Source organism: Notolepis coatsorum (genome assembly GCF_963971535.1).
Source record: "Notolepis coatsorum genome assembly, chromosome: 7".
NCBI lineage: Eukaryota > Metazoa > Chordata > Actinopteri > Aulopiformes > Paralepididae > Notolepis > Notolepis coatsorum.
In genome coordinates this window covers 149,156,082-149,172,811 of record NC_140171.1, presented here as the reverse complement: position 1 = coordinate 149,172,811, position 16,730 = coordinate 149,156,082, and the positions used below count along the sequence as shown (strand labels likewise).

Genomic DNA, 16,730 nt, shown 5'->3' with positions numbered 1-16,730 from the left:
GGCGCTCTTGAACCGCCAGAGGATTGAGAGGAGCTCAGAACTGTGTGTGAAGGCTGCAGAGGGGAAATATGATTCCGATCACAGATTTTTGAAATATTGATATTAAAGACGAGTTAGGGCGTCCTCGGCAACTTTAGCATGGCTAGGAAAGACGCCTAAACACGTTTTCGGCACTTAAAGTGTTAAAAATACATGAGAAATATAGTCAGGCACGCTTAAATGTCCATCCCATCTCCGTTGTGTCCTTGGGCAAGACACTTGCCTCGTATGATTGTGTATGCATGTGAATGAATGTTGGTGGTGGTCGGAGGGGCCGTAGGCGATGATTATTCGCCACGCTTCCGTGAGTCTGCCTCAGGGCAGCTCTGGCTGCAATTGTAGCTTACCACCACCGGTATGACTGTGTATGAACGAATAATGGACTCTGTGAAGCGCTCTGGGTCAGTGAAGAGCGCTATATAAATCCAAGTCATTATTATTTATTATTATTAAATAGATATACATGTGAAATATAGTCAGGCACGCTTAAATAGATATACATGTGAAATATAGTCAGGCACGCTTAAGTAGAATAGTAGATATACATGTGTAATATAGTCAGGCACGCTTAAGTAGATATACATTGTGAAATATAATAAGTGTACATGTATTAGAACCTTCTTCCCATAACCTTCCAAAATATGACAATATTAGCGAAAATATGAGTACTATTGAAGAAATAGAAATGCAGTAACTGGAGTAGTTATAATGTAAAACTTTTCATTTAGTTGATTCAACAACAACAACAACAACACAATGTAGCAACAACTCCTGATGTCTTCTTTTACACTGTAGAATAATAATAATAATAATATAATAATAATAATGCAGGACCTGTAGCAGAGGTCTTTATTCGGCATGCAACGACACTCAATGTTTTAGTGGTACACACAGCGGTTAGTTTAGCACACACACCGGAACACACACGCATGCATTGTCTCTTTAGGATCGCAGATGCGATTTGTCTCTGCGATTAACCCATCCCGTCGTCCTTCCCCCCCAAGGGCAGCCGGGAGCAGACAGGCGTCAACGTGAGCCGCGCCAGGGGACCAATCCAAGTGCTCCTGTCCGTCTTCGTCAAGGACGCCACAGCGTTAGCGATCTGTTGTTGTGCATGTTTTTCCATTGGGTTTATCTTATCGGGGGGAAACCCTTGCGAGCACGGGGAGAACATGCAAACTCCACACAGAAAGGCCTGGGAGATACCCCACCTGGGTACCTGGCATCATGGAAACCTGGTCCCCAAGCGGGAATCGAACCCTGGACCTTCTTGCTGTGAGGCGATAGTGTTAACCACTACACCACCGTGCCGCCAATGGTATGCAGTATGAATCTTCAGATACTTTATTGTGACCTTTAATGGGTTTAAAATACATTTTGATTTGACTTTGAATATTTGATCAAAGGGTCATCAAATGTAACTATAGCGATATGGCTAGCGATATAATTATGGCTATATGGCTCCAGAGTCCAGAGAATAATATGTTCTTCATGAATAATCCAGGATGACATCCATCTCTCACACACACACAGCTCACCTCCACCTTCTCCTCCTCCAGGTGTCAGAGCTCCGCCCCCTTTCACACCTCCATGCACACCCACAACACCCACAACACACACAGGAGTATAAAGCTCTCCTGACACACCTGGCAGTCCCAGTAGTGCGTGAGGGACACACACACACACACACACACACACACACACACAGCAGCAAACACCCGGAGACCCTCTGAGCTGCACCATGTCGAGCATCGCCAGCCAGCTGGCCAGGAAGAAGGCCCTGGAGGAGCAGGGGAGGGGCAGCAACGGGAACGCCGTGCCCTTCGGCGGACAGGACTACCGGAGCCTGAGGAGGGACAGTCTGGAGCGCGGGGCCCTCTTCTGTGACCCCGCCTTCCCCGCCGACTGGGCCTCCCTGGGGTTCAACGAGCTGGGCCGCTACTCGTCCAAGACGCGCGGGGTGGAGTGGAAGAGGCCTGCGGTGAGTAGACAGGGCCGTATAGGCTGCTTTATTATATTAACCCTTTCACTGCCACACGACAAAAGGGTTACCGCTTTCACTACCACACTACAGTTATAACCGTCTGTAGTGTGGTAGTGAAAGGGATAACCTTCTGTAGTCTGGTAGTGAAAGGGTTAATGGCTGCTTTTTTTTTTTTTAAAGGGGAATTCCACCCCACAAATCCACCTTTTTTAGGCAATACATTTTCATTTCACATCTATGAATCGGTTTACATTGGAGAGTATTTCTGTGACATTTAAGTCTCGATTACGTTATACACTGTTAAAAACCAGTTCTAGAGAAGTATATACATACAATACAAGATGTTTACTGAAGGTAAGAGAACATTGTTGTTCATAATAACAAAACAATGTCAGCCAATGGGGGCTACTACCACTACGATGATGTCATTTGCACCCCCCCCCCCCCCAAATCTGAATCTCATCATAACCCATAAAACAGAAAGAGATCTGTTCAGATTTGAGGAAAATGTCTACTTTAGCAGAAGTGTACAGGTGCAACATTAAAACTATGGGCAGCAGGCAGACCAGCTGATAACATTGCAACTCTTCGTTGATAAGAGCAGTAAAAGGTGTTTCCTACTTATTCGTCTGTGTGTGCGTGCGCTAGCGTGTGTGTGTTAATCTATTTCTAACCCTTTCACTACCAAGTTTAGACTTTTAGACTATTTTTGTATCACAAACAGTACTGTATTTGTAAATCTGGTATGTCATAAATGTATAGATGTAGCAGTACTGTCTACCTGTATGTCATGTATGTTATGTTGAATTGAAAATGGGGGACCCTGATGTAAACAAGACGAAAGTCTTTCTCTGGTCTGCATCCCCTTAACAATTGTGTGTATTGAGCCGTACTGTATTGTACCCATTCTGCAATCTGTTAATACACACTACAGACGGTAGATAGATAACAAATGATTATTTACAACAGCAGCTCGGGGAGGATGGGGGATGGGATGTGTGTGTGTGCGCGCACGTGTGGGTGTCACCATGGTAACCTGGCTCGGCTCAGGTTGCCAGGAAGGTGCCTTGGGACACTAGAAGGTGTGTTGACTCTTGAGGTCAGATAACCTTAACGCCATCCAACCCTTTGTCCCCCGCAGCAGGGCGTGGTTTGTATTATTAGTCACAGGGTGATGGGTAATAATATGGTTCAGGAAACTTCACCAGGAACTTTACTTACTTTATTCAGACATCGCACAGGCAACAAGACCCCATGTTCAAGACCCATCTTAAAGGAAAACTCCAACATTTGGAGAAATTAGCTTACCGTCTTCTCCAGAGAGAGACAAGAAGATGGATACCAGTTTCCTCTCTGTGCGTTCAGTAGAAAGCTATCTGGCTGCATGTTAGCCTAGCTTAGCACAACGAATGGAAGCGGACATGACCGGGTAGCCTTCGGGAGAGGTGTTAGTTGGACAAGGGCTAGGCTACCCGGTCATGTCCGCTTCCATTCATTGTGCTAAGCTAGGCTAACATGCAGCCAGATAGCGAGTTCAAATTTCTCGGTTACAATGGTGGCAGCGGTGGGATCTCGCTTCCTTGTAGTTGGGATAGTTGGGACACACATTGTGTGTGTGTGTGTGTGTGTGTGTGTGTGTGTGTGTGTGTGTGTGTGTGTGTGTGTGTGTGTGTGGTCCTACAAAGGAATAATAAGTGGGATATTATTCCTTAATTACAAGTGGTAACATGGTGAGTTTCAGAACTGCTTTGTATTAGCATCAATCGTATGCTGCCTAGCATAAATCACAAAGTTTCTAATTGCTCCACTGGCCAATAGGATGACTCGATCTAAGCCTACAGCTGGCCCCCTAATTTATTGTAAGAATGATAGGCCCTGGAAAAGGCTTACGAGTCCCTGGGTGGGTCATCTGGAAGTTCTGGTAACTGGATGGCCACAGGTCTGGTGTACGTTCTGTCCTTAACTTGTACTCCTGCACATCTCACTTTCCTATCCGGACCTCTGATGACTTTGGTCACTACGCGGGGTGTAAAGTACTTGAGTAATTGTACTTTGTTACAATACTCGATTTGTACTTTACTCAAGTATTATTAGGTTTGTATACTTGTACTTTTACTCAATTACATTTCAGAGAAAAAAAACATACTTTTTACTCCTTACATTTAAAATGCAGACCTACAAAGTACAAATCTTGCAGGTCCAACCATTTTAATTATATATATTTGTTTCTCTGGCCGAACTAACGTTAACGTTATTCATCCAGCGGCCGCACTTTATTTAAAAACAGCCAATCAAATCCCCATCAAGGGAAAATGAACCCGCCCATACCCATGCTGATAGGTCCTTGTGCAAGACTAGAATATTTGATTAAACACCTGCTATCAGAAGAATAGACAGTCAGAAAAAAGTTTTTACTTTTACTTTTTACACACCCTCAAAAGACCCCTACGCTCTGCATCTTCTAACTACACACCCTCAAGACCCCTACGCTCTGCATCTTCTAACAACACCCTCAAGACTCCTTCGCTCTGCATCTTCTAACTACATACCCTTAAGACCCCTACGCTCTTTATCTTCTAACTACACACACTCAAGACCCCTATGCTCTGCATCTTCTAACTACACACCTTCAAGACCCCTCCACTCTGCCTCTTCTAACTATACACACCCTCAAGACCCCTACGCTCTGCATCCATCTTCTAACTCTCATAACCCCTCCGCTCTGCATCTTCTAACTACACACCCTCAAGACCCCTATGCTCTGCATCTTCTAACTACACCCTTAAGACCCCTACGCTCTGCATCTTCTAACACCCTCAAGACCCCTACGCTCTGCATCCATCTTCTAACTACACACCCTCAAGACCCCTATGCTCTGCATCTTCTACACCCTCAATACCCCTACGCTCTGCATCTTCTAACTACACACTCTCAAGACCCCTCCGCTCTGCATCTTCTAACTAGTACACACCATCAAGACCCCTCCGCTCTGCATCTTCTAACTACACCCTCAAGACCCCTACACTCTACATCTTCTAACTACACATTCAAGACCCCTACATTCTACATCTTCTAACTACATGCCCTCAAGACCCCTACACTCTGCATCTTCTAACTACACCCTCAAGACCCCTCCGCTCTACATCTTCTAACTACACACCCTCAAGACCCCTACACTCTACATCTTCTAACTACACACCCTCAAGACCCCTACACTCTGCATCTTCTAACTATACACCCTCAAGACCCCTACACTCTGCATCTTCTAACTACACCCTCAAGACCCCTCCGCTCTACATCTTCTAACTACACACCCTCAAGACCCCTACACTCTACATCTTCTAACTACACACCCTCAAGACCCCTACACTCTGCATCTTCTAACTACACACCCTCAAGACCCCTACACTCTGCATCTTCTAACTACACCCTCAAGACCCCTACACTCTGCATCTTCTAACTACACCCTCATGACCCCTCCACTCTGCATCTTCTAACTACACCCTCATGACCCCTCCACTCTGCATCTTCTAACTACACCCTCAAGACCCCTCCGCTCTGCATCTTCTGGCCGCCTCAGACCTACTCCTATCCGAGCTCCGGGAGGGTCATCAAGGAGAACCTGCCTTTTCTCAGTCCTTGCCCCACAATGGTGGAATGAACTACCCACCCCAGTTAGGACAGCCGAAACCCGTCCAATCTTTCGCCGTCGACTAAAGACACACTTCTTTAACCATTATCTGACATTTAAAAGAAAAATCTAACCCTAACTAACCTTACCGTCATGCACTTGTCCTAATAAACGAACCTACACTGTAGCACTCAACACCTTGATGAACATTGTTACTCAGCTGATAGAGTTGTACCCTTCCTGATGACTTGTCGTACAGAACTTGTAAGTCGCTTCGGATAAGAGCGTCAGCTAAATGACTAAATGTAAATGTAATTGTTATTGCTGTCATCTTGGCCAGGTCTCCCTTGCAAAAGAGATCTTGTATCTCAATGGGACTTCCTGGTTAAATAAAAAATAAAATAAAATCTTCTAACTACACCCTCAAGACCCCTACGCTCTACATCTTCTAACTACACACCCTCAAGACCCCTACGCTCTACATCTTCTAACTACACACCCTCAAGACCCCTACACTCTGCATCTTCTAACTATACACCCTCAAGACCCCTACACTCTGCATCTTCTAACTACACACCCTCAAGACCCCTACACTCTACATCTTCTAACTACACACCCTCAAGAGCCCTTCGCTGTACATCCTCTGGCCGCCTCAGACCCACTCCCATCCGAGCTCCTCGGGCTAGCAGGCTATTCTCGGCCCTCACTCCACAATGGTGGAACGAACTGCGACATCAGTGATGACAGCGACGAGGAGGATTATGACAAGAGTGAGGATGACTATGATGCTGATTCTGTATTTATTCAACTGCTGTCTTGTCCAATTAGGAGCTGTGTTCCAGTCCCCAGTTCATCATCGGTGGAGCCAAGAGAACAGACATCTGCCAGGGGGCTTTAGGTGAGTCTGCCCACAATAGTGCATGTTTCTAACTGACTGACTCCCCACTGTTGGAACATGCTCGAGCGTCATGGCCGTGTCCAGCGTCACTTGGATTGCCTCGTCTTGTTCTACAGTTTGTTTAAGCTAGCTTGTAGCTAGCCTGGCCAGACATTAGTTTGGGGACAGCACAGACCACTGCTTGGATGCTTGTCCTGCAGGCCTCTATCCAGTATATTTCGTTTGCAACCATTGCTGGAATCTAACTTCATGTGGGAAAGGTTTCTAGATCGACATATTTTCCAAACATCTGATACGCTTTCTGAAGTCTTTGGACCCTTTTGTGTGACCCAAGTAAAACATATTGTTAGAAAATATTTGCAATCAAGTATAAAATCTCACCAGATATTGGTCAGGAAGCCTGTAAAATACAGACAGAGGGTCACAGGACTGTTTTGTGAAACATATGAAACCATGAAAAACCAGATAAATCATGCAAACACAGGTGAGGAATCATGTAAATCCTACGTGAAGTGTAAAATAAACGCATAATGCATTTTATAGTTGAGTTTACATATACCGGTAATTATGTGTATAGTACTGTATGTATAGTTAGGATATATGTAACCGTTGTGACATCGTCACCTTAAACTTTGATGCCCTGAGGGAGTTTCGAACCCATGGTCTCCCACACCGCAGGCAACAGCACAGACCACTATACCAAGAAGTGAACTCACTGCTTTGTAACGTGTCTATGTGTCTTTTGAGGGTGAGAGTGAGTTTACCCCACAGCACCGCTACTCACCACAGTCACTTCACAACATCTGTCCATCGTGACTGCGCCTCGCGGTACCATCCATTACATATAGTCCTGAAAAACGAACTTCAGACAGCTCAAAACAAATTAATGAGAGTAGTCCTTAAACTACCTCCACGCACTCACCTAGGGCCAACTTTCTTTAGGCAACTAAACTGGCTTCCGGTCAATAAAAGGGTAATTCACATCAAATTAGGTCTCACACACAAGATAGTTCAAAATACAGGTCCGAAATATCTATCTAATTATTTTAATCGATTCCGTGACAATCATTCATACTCCACTAGAAGGAGCAGTACAGATTTTATTCTGCCAAAATTTTATTCCCTAATGGGCACAAATACTTTTTTTATATTCTGCAGCACTGGAGTGGAACAAGCTTCCAGTGGCCCTGAAAAACATCGAAGAGGGGGGACGTTTTAGACGTGCCACAAAGAAATGGCTAGCCAGTGAATTGTAGAGTAGCCACGTCTAGGAAGGAGAAGGTAGGGTGTGTTTTATGGGGTTGCTATATGTTTTATTATGATGCTCTGTTTTTTATTATGATGATCTATGTTTTATTAGGATGCTCTATGTTTTATTATGATGCTCTGTTTTATTATGTTTTATTATGATGCTCTATGTTTTACGATGTCTGTCCATGTCCAAAATCAGGGACCATGATGGAAATAAGTGCTTGCACTCTCATGTTTTTATCCCTTGGATGCTGTCTTTTACTCCACAATAAAAATCAATCAATCAGTCTGTGTATAGTGTGTATAGCTAGGATATAGTCTGTGTATAGTTTGCATATAGTATGTATAGTTAGGTGTTACGATGGGGTAGGTGTGTTGGCCCAAGCGCACAGTAGAACAGAGGAGGCGGAATGCGATAGTTGCTCTTTCACAATTAAATCGGCTCTTTATTGTGAACACGGAGCATAATACGACAAAACAAATACTTTGAAACAGGGAAAGAAAAGGGAAGACATGCGTCTTCAAAACGAGGAAGCAGTTTGAACTCAAACTGAGAAATGTTTGCAGGGCAAACATCCACACGATAAATACATTAATGAATACATGAATACTAAATGGTTAAGCACGACACCAACCGCTATGCTCCCAGCGTGAGCGATAATAAATGCTTTCAGGTAGAGTACTCACGTCTGTGATCAGAGAAGAACTGACAAAGAACAGCATACCAGGGGAACATTATGAAGGGAAGTAAACTACACACAGCGGGCATTAATTAGAGCAATCAAGACAATTTAGGAAAGAGGAAAGGTGAAATACTCCAGGGTGACGCCAGGGCTTTTGCTCCCAGGTGAGGGCAAAAAGCCCAAACGTCACAGTTAGGCTATAGTATGTGTATACTGTGTATAGTTATAGGATACAGTCGGTTAGGATACAGTTGGCTAGGATATAGTGTGTGTATAGTAGATATAATTGTGTATAGCGTGTATAGTTAAGATATATTCTGTGTATAGTTTGCATATAGTATATGTATAGCATTTATTCAGTTTACTGTTTGCACACTAGTGCTTTTTAAATGACCCTGACTGAGATGAAACATGTAAGAATTCCGGTTTGCTAGTTTCTGTAAGTGTCAATAGTGGTGCTTTGTTTGTTTTGAAACGGTCTGAATCAAAAGTAAAATTGTTACTTTAGTTGCAGTTTTGATTGGTTCGGTTATGGTTCACATTGACAATTGACAAGCGAACCAAACTTCCTAAACAAAGCCATGTGATCATGCAGGTGATCTTTTTATTGGACATGATCCTGATGAACATATGTGGACAAAACTACCTTGTTCAGTTATTCGGCTATTTTGAATTGACCAGCAGCGAAGATAATAACCTTATGATGATGAGAAATCACACATTTGGAAATATATGGGAAATGTCAACAGAAACTGCCCAATCAGTTTAATTAAATGCTGCTTTTTTTATTGAAGAGTTTTATATGTAAAATAAGCTATTTGGAACCTTCTTAACCATGTAAATCAAAATATACTGTAGCTCTGTTTTACTATAGAGTTTACCAACATAAACACACATTTTACACCCACAAATTACAGCAAGTACAATAAAAGAAAAACTATTTATTGTACCTCTAGTGTTAGTCCTTCAAGAGCTGTCAATCAACTAGAATAACTATTTACCTCTAGTGTTAGTCCTTCAAGAGCTGTCAATCAACTAGAAAAACTATTTACCTCTAGTGTTAGTCCTTCAAGAGCTGTCAATCAACTAGAAAAACTATTTAACTCTAGTGTTAGTCCTTCAAGAGCTGTCAATCAACTAGAAAAACTATTTACCTCTAGTGTTAGTCCTTCAAGAGCTGTCAATCAACTAGAAAAACTATTTACCTCTAGTGTTAGTCCTTCAAGAGCTGTCAATCAACTAGAAAAACTATTTACCTCTAGTATTAGTATTAGTGCTTGCATCAATAGCTGTCAATCAACTAATGAAAGCTCATCTCTATTCCTATTGGCTATGTTTGGTGGTGGGGCTGTCCATTTGTTTATGTCTGGATCACTGATTGGGTTGTTGTTACCAGGTGACTGCTGGCTGCTGGCGGCCATTGCTTCCTTGACCCTGGATAAGGAGATTTTGGCTCGAGTCGTGCCCTCTGGACAGAGCTTTGATGAAGACTATGCTGGGATCTTCCACTTCCAGGTTAGTGAAGATCTGGTTGATCTAGTTGATCTTGACTGATATTTATAAAAAAATATTGATCTCCCATCAGTGCTCAGGACTATGTGTACACCTCACTAAGACGTGTGAGCCACCTGGGCCCAGGTCAGCACTCCCACACAAACATATTCTCTTTAAAGTAAAAAACATTAAAGTTAAATGATCTTGTGGAATTTAAAACGGCACAATTAATGTATAAAGCAAAAGGTCATATACTTCCAGGAATGTGAATCACTACCCACTTTCAAAAACACTCTCAAAAAACACCTAAGGGAGACTGCAACTCGAAACTGGCCCCTGTAAATGTCCGAACACAACCCCCTCCAATGTACAGTAAATTACCAAGTATGGTCTTGTCAATAATCCAATGTACAGTGTTGTTTGTACAGTTGTACAGTGTCCCCCACCCACCCCTCCTACCCAACCCCCCCCCCCACTCCTAACCAACCCCCCCCCCCACCCACCCAACCACCTCTCCAATGTACAGTCCCCACCCACCCCCACCTACCCAATCCAATGTACAGTTTCCACGCCTAATGTATATACTCTTTTCTTTCTGGACTCTTTTTGTATCACAAACAGTACTGTAATTGCAAATCTGGTATGTAATAAATGTATAGATGTAGCAGTACTGTCTATCTGTATGTCATGTATGTCATATATGTTACGATGAATTGAAAATGGGGGACCCTGATGTAAACAAGACGAAAGTCTTTCTCTGGTCTGCATCCCCTTAACAATTGTATGTATTGAGCCGTACTGTATTGTACCCATTCTGCAATCTGTTAAATAAAGTTTTCATTCATTCATTCATTCATTCATTCATTCATTCATTCATTCATTCATTCATTCATTCATTCATTCATTCATTCATTCATTCAAGAACTGTTCTTTGATAGGGAGGGGGGGTTATAATCTGAGGGGAGAACTCAATTTAAAAGTTCTTACACACTACCATGAGAAGACACTGCATCTCAATATGTGGAGTGAAACTGTGGAACAGTCTGAATGTGGTGCTAAAGCAATGTCCAAACATGAGACAATTCAAACTGATTTATAAGGAAATGATGTTCACAAGGTACAGGGATGAAGAAGGGACTTGATATTCACGGGTGTTTACATTTTTATTTGATTTCTTTCATGTTTTACATATATAGTTTTTGTTTTTTTGTTTTGCATATATATATATATATATATATATATATATATATATTTAAAACATCTACAAAATTTATATATATATATATATAATTTTTTTAGATGTTTTAAATGAGTACACTCATTTGAGTAGTGGAAAAGGGGTAGGATTAAATAAGTGTATACTTCTTCCTACTCCTTTTCGAACATGTAAATTGAGTTATGTTTTGCTTTTGTTTAGTTATTATTTTGCTTGAGTTATGTTTTGATTTTGTTTAGTTATTTATTTTGTTTGTATTCATTTACATGTTGGAAATAAAGATTTCAAATCAAATCAAAAAGATGCTTGTTAAATACAGCCCCCCTCCCCCTTCCAAAAAAAGTACCATCTGTTTGAACTTGAGTGCTACAGTCTTGAGTGCATAGTACATATTAGCGTAGTAATATAGGCAAGGTAGATTCCTTAGATGTAGAGATGAGATGTCTTTCCAACTCGTCATATAGGACGCATCACACTGTACACTTTACTCACTGATTGGTTGGACTTCACTGGCTACACGCAGGTTGCAGCACTGGTATGTCTTCATATATAAGGCTGTTCTTGGTCAAATTCCATGATACATCAGTTCCAAGCTTGAACGAATTCAAAACTCCTTTCTTTGTGTGTACCTGGAAAGGGGGGGGGGGGGGGGGGCAGTCAAGGTCAAAGTGGAAATAGGACATGAAAGTGCGTCCTTTCTCCCTCTGTCTCCGTAGTTCTGGCAGTACGGGGAGTGGGTGGACGTGGTCATCGACGACCAGCTGCCGACCCGTGAGGGGAAGCTTCTGTTCGTCCACTCGGCCGAGGGCAGCGAGTTCTGGAGCGCCCTGCTGGAGAAGGCCTACGCCAAGTGAGTAGAGAGACGTCACAGAACACTACAGAGTGTTACAGCCTTACAGAGTGTTACAGAGCGTTACAGAACACTACAGGGTGTTACAGAGTGTTACAGAGCGTTACAGCCTTACAGAGTGTTACAGAGCGTTACAGAACACTACAGGGTGTTACAGAGTGTTACAGAGCGTTACAGAGTGTTACAGCCTTACAGAGTGTTACAGAACACTACAGAGTGTTACAGAGTGTTACAGAGCGTTACAGAGTGTTACAGAACACTACAAGAGTGTTACAGAACACTACAGAGTGTTACAGAGTGTTACAGAACACTACAGAGTGTTACAGAACACTACAGAGTGTTACAGAGTGTTACAGAGTGTTACAGAGTGTTACAGAACACTACAGAGTGTTACAGAGTGTTACAGAACACTACAGAGTGTTACAGAACACTACAGAGTGTTACAGAGTGTTACAGAGTGTTACAGAGTGTTACAGAGTGTTACAGCCTTACAGAGTGTTACAGAGTGTTACAGAGTGTTACAGAACACTACAAGAGTGTTACAGAACACTACAGAGTGTTACAGAGTGTTACAGAACACTACAGTGTTACAGAGTGTTACAGAACACTACAGTGTTACAGAGTGTTACAGAACACTACAGAGTGTTACAGCCTTACAGAGCGTTACAGAGTGTTACAGAACACTACAGGGTGTTACAGAGTGTTACAGAGCGTTACAGAACACTACAGAGTGTTACAGAACACTACAGGGTGTTACAGAGTGTTACAGCCTTACAGAGTGTTACAGAGTGTTACAGAGTGTTACAGAGTGTTACAGAGCGTTACAGAGTGTTACAGAGTGTTACAGCCTTACAGAGTGTTACAGAGTGTTACAGAGTGTTACAGAGTGTTACAGAGTGTTACAGAACACTACAGAGTGTTACAGAACACTACAGAGTGTTACAGAGTGTTACAGAACACTACAGAGTGTTACAGCCTTACAGAGCGTTACAGAGTGTTACAGAACACTACAGAGTGTTACAGAACACTACAGAGTGTTACAGAGTGTTACAGAACACTACAGAGTGTTACAGAGTGTTACAGAGTGTTACAGAGCGTTACAGAGTGTTACAGAGTGTTACAGCCTTACAGAGTGTTACAGAGTGTTACAGAGTGTTACAGAGTGTTACAGAACACTACAGAGTGTTACAGAACACTACAGAGTGTTACAGAGTGTTACAGAACACTACAGAGTGTTACAGAGTGTTACAGAACACTACAGAGTGTTACAGCCTTACAGAGCGTTACAGAGTGTTACAGAACACTACAGAGTGTTACAGAACACTACAGAGTGTTACAGAGTGTTACAGAACACTACAGAGTGTTACAGCCTTACAGAGCGTTACAGAGTGTTACAGCCTTACAGAGCGTTACAGAGTGTTACAGCCTTACAGAGCGTTACTACTGGTGTGGATTAGGTGAGACTGACCGCTACTATACTGTTAGTTTATGGATATTTTTGATACATTTGATTGTATTAAGATATTCCTATATTAAAGATCCCCTCAGATATTTGAAACCTTTAAAAAAATGTATATCTTGAATAGGGATGTTCGATATTGGCTTTTTTACCGATATCCGATATACCGATATTGTCCAACTCTTAATTTCCGATACTGATATCAACCGATACCGATATATGCAGGGATTTCCCCCCCAATTTTTTTTTAATAATTTCAGGTAATTAACTCATTCTGCGCCACGGGTCTCGGCGCCAGAGGGCGCTATTACGCCAGCACTGTAAGTCAATGGGGCGCTTTGTTTACTTGCGAGTGTTTAAAATATATCTTATATTATATCTATGGGTCTAATACACCTGTCGATTGTCAGTGAGTTGCTTCCAGTCAACATGTACTAAACGGATTGTTTTTTCATCCGTACATTTCCGTTTTATACCGTTTTGAATATGAATATAGTTTTGGTGATTCTTGGTAATCCCAGGAAAAGACGCAATAATAGCCCTTTAGTGGGATACACTAAACACATTGTCATTTTTCGCCTGATTATCTAATCATCCTGAAATCAACGCTAGATGATCGTTATTATCCTTCCTCATGCAAGAATGAAAAGGGCCTCCTAGCGCGAGGCTCCCCCAGTCCCCTCCTGCACCCAACGGCACACAGCCACACACACACACACACAAACAGCCGCGATCGCGGTAGAAAGAAATATCAGATTTTATATATAGAGTCCTTACCTGGTATCTGATGTAATGCAAAAGAAATAATCCAATTATCTGATTGCCATTCCAAATACTGCTTGTGGAGGTCCGTCCCACATTACCGAGCGTTACACACGAACGGGCGGGCGGGGTTACTGTTCCATGCCATCGTTGTAAACGCGAGTCCTGCCGGAGTATTTAAACCCTGCCCGCACGGCTCAGATCGGCCCTGAAAAGAAACTACACCATTTCTAATAGAGTGCAATACCTGCTGGAAGGCGTAGACGGCGGTATTTGCCCTTTTGCGAGCTCAGACCCATTCCCAATGATAACATCAGGCTGGATGGATGAAAATGAATGGATATACAAGAGATATAAGATAAAGGGAGACCCGGACCCGAGTAATTTTTTCGATGCACATTCCCAGCCAATCCAATCCAATGATGTGCAATACCATCCGGGAGACGATAGGCGGCTGTATTTGCCCTTTTGCAAGCTCAGACCCATTCCCAACGATAACATCAGGTTAGATGGATGAAAAATGAATGGATATCGCTAATAAAAGAAATAACGATTAAAACCCGACTATCCTCGTGGTTGGCACGGAATGGGTTAAGGATAATTTCTGGGTACTTCTTCCACCCCTGCCCACTGGACATGGTGTTGATGGTCCTCTCTGCAGAGTCAGCAGCTCCTACGAGGCCCTGTCCGGAGGCTCGACCACAGAGGGCTTTGAAGACTTCACCGGAGGCATCTCCGAGTCCTACGAGCTGGGCAAAGCGCCCCCCACCCTGTTCAACATCATGAAGAAGGCCCTGAAGCGGGGGTCTCTCCTGGGCTGCTCCATAGACGTAAGGCCTCTCCTAGGAGCTTAGTCAGTGCTTGTGTTCAGGTATACAAATCAAATTGATTGATTGATTGAAAACTGTATTAACAGATTGCAGAATGGGCACAATACAGTACGGCTCAATACACACAATTGTTAAGGGGATGCAGACCAGAGAAAGACTTTCGTCTTGTTTACATCAGGGTCCCCCATTTTCAATTCATAACATTTATGACATACACGACAACATACACAGTACTGTTACATCCAGACATTTATGACATACAAGATATACAAATATACAGTACTGTTTGTTTACAGACAGAGTTTCTAAAAGAGAATAATATACATTTGAGGGGGAGGAAACTGTACATCAATCAATGTCAATCAATCAAAATCAAATGAAATGTATTTCTATAGCCCGAGATCACATGGAATTGCCCCCATGGGCTCGCTGTACAAAACCACCATAAAATCCATATATGCGACACTCCCAGACTTTCCCCAATGAAGATGAGGAACGACTCACTAAAACCTGTGTGACTCACTACAAGTCTGTGAACGTTGTGTTTCTCTCTGTTCTAGATAAGCGGTGCATTTGAGAGCGAGGCTGTAACTCGCAGGAAGCTGGTGAAGGGCCACGCCTATTCAGTCACTGCTGCTCAGGAGGTGAGACGCGTCTGTGTGTTAGGACAGACAAGCACCGTACATAATCACCTAACATAATCACCTAACATAATCACCTAACATAATCACCGTACATAATCACCTAACATAATCACCTAACATAATCACCTAACATAATCACCTAACATAATCACCTAACATAAGCACCTAACATAAGCACCTAACATAATCACCTAACATAATCACCTAACATAAGCACCTAACATAATCACCTAACATAATCACCTAACATAAGCACCTAACATAATCACCTAACATAATCACCTAACATAATCACCTAACATAATCACCTAACATAAGCACCTAACATAATCACCTAACATAAGCACCTAACATAATCACCTAACATAATCACCTAACATAAGCACCTAACATAATCACCTAACATAATCACCTAACATAATCACCTAACATAAGCACCTAACATAATCACCTAACATAATCACCTAACATAAGCACCTAACATAATCACCTAACATAATCACCTAACATAATCACCTAACATACGCACCTAACATAATCACCTAACATAAGCACCTAACATAATCACCTAACATAAGCACCTAACTTAAGCACCTAACATAATCACCTAACATAATCACCTAACATAATCACCTAACATAAGCACCTAACATAAGCACCTAACATAATCACCTAACATAATCACCTAACATAAGCACCTAACATAAGCACCTAACATAAGCACCTAACATAAGCACCTAACATAATCACCTAACATAATCACCTAACATAATCACCTAACACAAGCACCTAACATAATCACCTAACATAAGCACCTAACATAATCACCTAACATAAGCACCTAACATAATCACCTAACATAATCACCTAACATAATCACCTAACATAATCACCTAACATAAGCACCTAACATAAGCACCTAACATAAGCACCTAACATAATCACCTAACATAATCACCTAACATAATCACCTAACATAATCACCTAAC

At 42.3% G+C, this 16,730-nt stretch overlaps 1 protein-coding gene across 1 annotated transcript in view; it reads left to right on the top strand.

Moving 5' to 3' along the window:
• Positions 1-1,742: 1,742 nt before the first annotated feature.
• capn8 (calpain 8) overlaps positions 1,743-16,730 on the top strand; it is a 60,349-nt gene continuing 45,361 nt past the window's right edge. The window contains exons 1-6 of the mRNA XM_084318528.1: positions 1,743-2,020; positions 6,483-6,552; positions 9,883-10,001; positions 11,913-12,046; positions 14,929-15,097; positions 15,658-15,741. Of these exons, the coding sequence (XP_084174654.1) occupies positions 1,781-2,020; positions 6,483-6,552; positions 9,883-10,001; positions 11,913-12,046; positions 14,929-15,097; positions 15,658-15,741 (816 nt within the window). The 5' untranslated portion in view covers positions 1,743-1,780. The remainder of the gene's footprint in view (positions 2,021-6,482; positions 6,553-9,882; positions 10,002-11,912; positions 12,047-14,928; positions 15,098-15,657; positions 15,742-16,730) is intronic.